Source organism: Halyomorpha halys, unplaced genomic scaffold, assembly GCF_000696795.3.
Source record: "Halyomorpha halys isolate HHAL.00 unplaced genomic scaffold, Hhal_1.1 Scaffold170.1, whole genome shotgun sequence".
NCBI classification, from domain to species: Eukaryota; Metazoa; Arthropoda; class Insecta; order Hemiptera; family Pentatomidae; genus Halyomorpha; species Halyomorpha halys.
In genome coordinates this window covers 2,044,962-2,052,503 of record NW_027107231.1, presented here as the reverse complement: position 1 = coordinate 2,052,503, position 7,542 = coordinate 2,044,962, and the positions used below count along the sequence as shown (strand labels likewise).

The 7,542-nt window shown below is 29.1% G+C and overlaps 1 protein-coding gene across 2 annotated transcripts in view; it reads right to left on the bottom strand.

Moving 5' to 3' along the window:
* Positions 1-7,268, bottom strand: part of LOC106678982 (Cuticular protein 73D) — an 11,696-nt gene extending 4,428 nt beyond the window's left edge. For both annotated transcript variants that reach the window (XM_014417869.2, XM_014417870.1), the window contains exon 1: positions 7,202-7,268. In XM_014417869.2, the coding sequence (XP_014273355.1) occupies positions 7,202-7,231 (30 nt within the window). In that variant the 5' untranslated portion in view covers positions 7,232-7,268. The remainder of the gene's footprint in view (positions 1-7,201) is intronic.
* Positions 7,269-7,542: the final 274 nt, after the last annotated feature.

Here is a 7,542-nt window from a genome sequence, read left to right as displayed (position 1 = left end):
CATGGACAGTCCCGTCCTGAGGACTGTTTTTATCAATCTTTATATATTTACTCATGGACAGTCCCGTCCTGAGGACTGTTTTAATCAACCTTTTTCCACTTCTTTTCTCCCTCCTCCCCTTCCTCTCTTTACTCTCTCAACGTAATTTTTATTTATTTAACCTCCAGCTTATTACTTATTCATGCCGCTATTTTTATGTAATTGTCATTTTTTTTCCAGTAGTCATTAAGTTTTCCAAGTAAACTGCTCTTTTCCCATAAAGATCTGAATTTCTCTATTGTAACTGAAGATCTGTCAAAGTTTTTCACCATTTTCGGAATGCACGATGAATTTTCCAAAGAATAGCAACCTATGTGAAACACAATATTACGCGATCGTAGCTCCTATTTTACTTGCTTACAAGAAATTAAGCAAATAAAAATGAATAATTTTCGGAATACCTCAGGTGATCAGTTGATCACGTAATGAATTATACAGGTATGTGCAAATTACACAAAATGTCATTTTATTTCACAAGCACCATCGGTATACCTTACTCTCCGAAGCTAGTTTAAATTACAGGGATATTGGGGTCAAAAAATAGGGAGGTAAAAAAAAGTATTATATTTGTTCTATTTTAGCTTTAACGTACTTTGGCATCTTTTCTCCCGAAATGTTTCTAAAGTAGATTAGTTACTACTGAAATGCGACGTTATCTTAGAATTATTTCGATTTTCGCCCAACGATTTCACTTTTTAAATTCCTTTTGAGGAGTGAAGGTGTGATAATCAGAAAATAAAGAGAAATCAAATTCCACGAAGTTATTTAGCTAAACCGGTATTAAATTTTTACAGCTAAAGGTGGTGGATGGCAACTGTTATCTAAATGCTATTCAAGATTCCTTTAGGAATCAAATTGGACATGATTGCTATAGGTTACTAAACGGATAATTGTTTTTGCATTTTCCTTCACTCATTAAAAAAATCAATTAAGCAAATAGCTAAAAATAAAATTATTGTTCAACAAACGAAACTGTATTTGCAGTAGTAATCTACCATTGTATTTACGTAAATAAATATATTGAAATACAAAATGACTTCAGAAACTCCCTCTATTTAAAGAAATTTATATATTTAACCTACAATTTATTATTGTTCATGCTTCCCCCAATTTTATAAGTCTTTTTTATCAATATTAAAGCTTTAATTATAAATTTTGTGGAGATAAAACTTAGATATTAATTCGGGGAACAGCCTCTGCAATATCCTAAAATATTTCAGTAGCTCATATCATTTCTAATACTGAATCCCTGTCTGCAAAAACCCTTCAAAAACGTGTTAAAAATTCGTAAAAATAAAGAGAAGAAAAAAAACACCAAAAGTACTTAATCCAATCACGGAGCTGCTAATTAGATCTGTCCGTGTTTCTGACTAAGCTACTCATTCAATCATATGTTTTTATTAACGTAACTTAAAAATGACTACGGGATATGGGCTTTACAGTATCCGCAATAAAAGAATCATGAATAAACTCCCTGGAACTATTGTGATTTTAATTATGACTTGATTCATAACAAGAACTCAATTGAAAAAAAAAACTAATGTGACCTAATTTTCCCCTGATACATTTTTATATTGAATTACGAGAAATTAAATTCCATTCCCATTTTGTTCAGCATTTGTATTAATTTAGGTCAAATTATGAAAATAATTAATAAATCAGTTAAATTTTAGTAATTAATTATTATTTTATATAAGGCTTACGTTTTAATTGCAAGTTAAATACGAAATATTACAAGGACTTGGTTTAATTTTTAATTGAGTATTTAAAAAAAATGTTTGGAGAGCGTTTAGACTCAAAATCACCAGTTTTGTCTGTAAATAATCACCAGTTAAAGGTTAGTTTTATTTTTTTACGATGTTCTTCTAATATGGTGTTATTTTACGTAAGCGGGAAAGAAGCCCAGGGGTTCAAATGACAATTTTGTGTATAAGAGGTGATTAGCTATTTAATTGTGCCCTAAACAAATTTATGCTTTAGTATTCACATATTTATTATTGATATTTTTTCAAAATTAGGCTTTATAATTTTGGTTCAGGCACAGGTAGAGCGCAAACAACCTCTTGTTCCCAAAATCGTCACTTGGCTTCTCACCCCCCTTATATCATTTTATCTATTATTTATTCCAAAGTGTGACAAATTTATCAAAAAATTGATGTGATCACTATTGACTGATAGTTTATTTTATTCTGTTTTGAGACCGGTAACAATTTCTTTTTTTTAAAAATAAAAATAATTATATAGCTGAATCTTATTCCATGGTAAAAATGCACCTATAAGCCAGATAATTATTGGATGAACACTCCATGAAGTTGGCCTAAGGTACAATTATATTTTCCTATTCATTACTTAAAAGCGATATGTGTTTAATAATTTACATTATACCATTGTTTAAAAAAAACTAGCAAATAATTTACATTCAATTAGATAGAAATAATCTACCATCGACTAGAATAGGATTTAATGCCCCTATTCACAGGTAGTTGATGTGGCCTCTTCAATGAGTGGGTGCAATTATGGAATGGTAATTACTCTTGATAAGAATAAAACACCATTGTTGTATGTTTATCTTAGCTGTATTATTTGTTCATCGGTGATAGTGATGGAAATGGGAATCGTTAGTAGATTAAATCGGGATTTATTCAATGAATAACAAGATATTATTCTTAGTAACGAGAAGGATTCTGATTATATCTATGTTAAGGAGAAATAGTAAAATGTGTTTAAAATTTATTTTTGCTAATAATTTATCACTAATTTCTGTTCAATAATGAACCTTTGTAACCGGCCAGGAAAATATTTTACAAAACCGAAAAAATTAAATAATTGAAATTGGACTTTGGTTTTAAAAAAATATTGTATCACTGTGATTGACCAAGAAAATTTATCCTCGCTCTTAAAATTTGAGGCCTTCTACGCTTCAAGATAAGCAGTATCAATAATATATACATCAATAAATCGAATTAAAAAAAAAAAAAAACTGGCTATAATCTGTGCAATTTTCTACCATGACTAAACTTCGATTGTTTTTGTTTTATTTTATATTTGCTAACAAAGTCACAACTCATACCCTTCAAGTCATCATTACCAGTATTATTTTGTTTCAAAATGGCGGCTGATTTCAGGCAATAAGATGGAGATTTGATGAGCCATTATTTCAATCATTTATAGACATTAAAGGAGAATGCATAGTGTTTGGGTATAGTTATCGTCATCTTAAAAAATGACTCTAATAAGAAATCATAATGGTTGTTTGTCAGCAAGTTGAACTTTATAATGAAATATTTATGATTTATTTTCTTTAAAGCACTTTCACTTTTGCTTTTTATAAATTAATTCCTGAATTAATAAGTAACACGGAAAGGTATGGAAAATTTATTTGTCTATAATTCAAAGAGTATACATTTTATGCTACTTATGTAATAATCAATCGAAAAAAAAATTACCAAACAAAAAAAATCACTGAAATAGGACTTTGTTTTTTTAAAAAAACATTGTATTATTGTGATTGGTCAAGAAAAAAATCTATCCTCGCCCTCAAAAATAGACATTTTAGGCTACAATATACTATTTAAAAATTGAAAAAAAAATTTAGTTCCGACTATTATTATAGATTAAAATGTATATAGTAATATATATAAACAAAGATACGGCACATTGAATTTTGTATAAATGTTTATACAAATATTCAGAGAGTTTACCGTTGAAACCCATTCACTTCTCTTTTTTTTTTTAGTTTTTGGAATAACTCGAAATATATAAATCTCCTGGAATATTGTTGCAATTTTTTTCATACTTGGCATAATAATTACGACAATTTTTTTTTTTTTATTGGTTATTTTGTGGCTGGAACTTTAGACTTAGTAAAAGATAGTATCTTTTATATAAATTTAAAAAAAAAGAAAGTTTGTAACCTTTCTTCCATAAGAAACAAATAAGGACAACGCATTTAAGATACAAAGTATGTTATATGCAACTATAAATCCACAGTATAACTCCTTGCATCTAAAACCTATGCTCGAGACAACGGTTCCCTTCAAGCACATGACCAAATTTTTAGCCAGCTCCTCTCAAAAGAAGTCATGAAAAAGCCTTTAACGAAAAATAAGATCGATGCTGTAAAATTCCAGAAGTCTTATGAAGACCTGTTTCAGCAATCTGAATGCACCAGACTAGCCAAAGCTGTTCCTGAAGAGAATGATTCTGAAAATTGTGTAAACAGTAGTGAAGAGAGCGAAGATTCGTAAACTTCTGTAGATTTTTCATTTTTGTTACTTTGAAATGTCTAGTCGTCGTGAGGTGATTTTGTGATCTACTGAATGGAAGTTATTATCGGCTGCTTTTAAACATGTCTTCCAAGAATTTTTTTCCCTAATTTCCTAATAAAACAACTGAAAAGTTGAGTCGCATGGAAGTAATAATACTTGCAGACGATTCCTAAATAAAGTTCCTTTGGGTTAGTTAACAATGCTTTCCTTCGTTTGTTGTTTAAAATTTTATGTTAATTATTCCAGAAGAAATAGAAACCAAATAAATAGTTCATGTCAATATCATATTAATTGAATTGGGAAAAAAGTTTCCTAAGATAAGGTTGTACAATGCACTAAGGAATTCCCTGATTTGGTAACTAAACTATTGAGTTTATTTACATAGGAACTTGGTTTATATTCATAGTAGTGTCAGTCATATTCAAGGTCTATGACATATTAGATGGTCTCAATAGGTCTGACCGAAGTTGTGAAAAATTTGAAGCTCATTATCACAAAACACGATTTTGGATTATTCCTCGTTATTGCAGCTATCTCCTCAAGTTTGCTTCATTACAAACAGAGATAGGAACAATTTGTATTTATCCAGGAAAAAAACAATATGTTTCTCAAAATCGAAAATTTTCACTTGTATTTCACTTTTTTGGACATCAAATAAAAAAATTTCCCACATCTCTGTTTTTCTGGACTAAAATTCACGTATACGGCATAAAAACTACTACCTTTAATCCAATTTTGATGAAACATTCTGAGATTTTGGGAATATCTACATTTTCCTTTACTAATTTCAACAAATTCCACCTCATACTTTCGCGCACAAATGGACAAACTTAGTTTTCTCGACATATCTATATTTGTACGATTTGGTCCAATGCTGGAGAACAGTCCCCCAGTATCTGTTCCATGAAATTCATATCTTGATATTTTAAATTTTATTTTTCAGCAACTCACAGATAAATGCGAAAATAAAAATACTACATTTTATAATCATTTATTTATTATCTTGAAATATAGGTAATTATACAGCTGCCCAATAGAAATTGTTTGGAAAGAATGCTGTCTTACTAATTGGTTTTTTTAATTTCCTTTAGGGATTTTCTATGACGATTGATTGTCTGGAATAAACGTGATAGATTAAATACTTCAAAAAATATTAATTCAGCGTAACTTCCCTAATTTAATATGTAATATTGACCATTAGGGCAATTAAGTCGATTTTGATGTTGAGTATCTTAATGAATTGTCGAGAATCTCTCATTAATTTGTACTATTTTGCTATAAATAATATCAAGAAAAAATTAAAAATATTAAAATGTTTTGTGTTGTTATAATTTATTCAAATTCTTGAGACTGGTATTTATCCATCAAATAAATCAAATGATATCCTTATTAAGTCTCAACATTCTTTATTATGTTAATAATCCAACGTTTCGGCCACCCTCATTGACAATCTTAAATATAAATTCATACCTCACATCAAATTAAAAAAAAAATGTTTTACAGGCTATTTTGCCAGGTTATAAAATTCAAATCAAAATCGTCCTGTTTTTTTAGAACTTAATTAATTTTTAAAACTTGAATTTTAGATTAAAACTACACTATCCACTATTAGATAAAGAAACTATTTTTATCCTATTATAAATACGGTCTCTTTAACTCTAGTTTCAACACTAACAACAAATTGATAAAAATACGGCTCAACAGTTAACATACCCGTCAGAACAAGGAGGTGATTAAAAAAGAGCTAGAGAAAAATATTCAGGAAAGAGATGTTGAGGTGTACTTTTCTATGACTATTATCTATAACTATATCTATTTACGCCCTCAGCCAAATTAATTTCTTTTAATAGTACTAAAAGCCTTTATTAATTGTTTTTCTTCGATAATAATTCATTAAATATTTCAATAATTTAACGTACGTTATATTCTATGACAATTAGTTTCTTTCGGAAAATCAAGTTCAATTACCTCTGTGAAATTTTAAAAATCATCAAAAAAGAATAATAATAAAAACAATATCGCATCATATCAGTTTTTGAGTTACTTTATTCATTGATTTTATCCCAGTAAACTTTAAACAATAAATAATATGTAGTTGAATGTATATGAAAAACATCGAAGAAGAAAAATATTAAATTTTTTTATATTTTTATGACCATAATTAATAATGGGCTGTTTGATTATCCTGTTATGAATTTAGTAGTTATTTTGATTATAACTGATACAATATCTAATATTATTTTATTTTACTAACTTGAAAATTATATTTTTTCTAATTAATAATATAATTTGAATAAATTTACTAATTAGGTCCGAAAATTTTAATTTTTATAAATTAGGATTGTTCTTGATCAATATAGTGAAAATTAATTTCTCTATTAGAGGCGCAAAATATTTTCCGTGATTGGTGTTCTCTTTTTTAAAGACCTGTCAACTGTCAAAGCAACGTCCTAATTAATGAAGCGGATGATTAATTATCGGAGAGACCACTCCTACTGAGAAAAACTCGTTTTTGATTTGTATTGTATTGGAATTATGACTAAAATAAAATGTATTTATTTACTTTTATTAGAGCATTAGTCATTCATTAAATGACAACTCATTAAATTGTGTTTTACTAGTGCAATGTTTTTGGACACCAAAAAAAAGACGATGTGATCATAATTTATTGCTTTGAGAAAAAATAAATTGTAAAAACAATTTTGAAAACCAAACGTGTTACTAAAAAATATTATTTGGTGAATTCCAATACCCCCCCAAACAAGTAGTTTATATTATTAGTCGAGTAATTTCGAATACTTCCTTTACTCATAACCGTCAATAACCTCTACTTCATGTACTCTTCTTCACCTACCTCGTAAGTTCTTCATCAATTTATTGAATTTGAAACCTACCACTAGAAGTAAAGTCCAACTAAGACCCATCGGGATGGTTCACTTTGCACACTCACTAACTCTCACTGAACCTCCACTTCGGGGGTTAGGATATATAGGAGGTCCTCCCCCACTATACCCTAAAGGACGTCTTCATCTGGCCGGAAAGATGAAGGAGATAGAGATCGCCTCTTCGAAGCTGCTGAACGGCCTGTGGTGGGAACCTCGGTTTAGTATCTGTCAGAGCTTGAATGCTCTCAATACATTTTTTTTAAACGTATTCTGTTCATATACAAACTGCATATTTTTTTCATGATTGTTTTTTTGGAAAAGTGGAAATTAGAAAAGCCATTTTTTCCCAG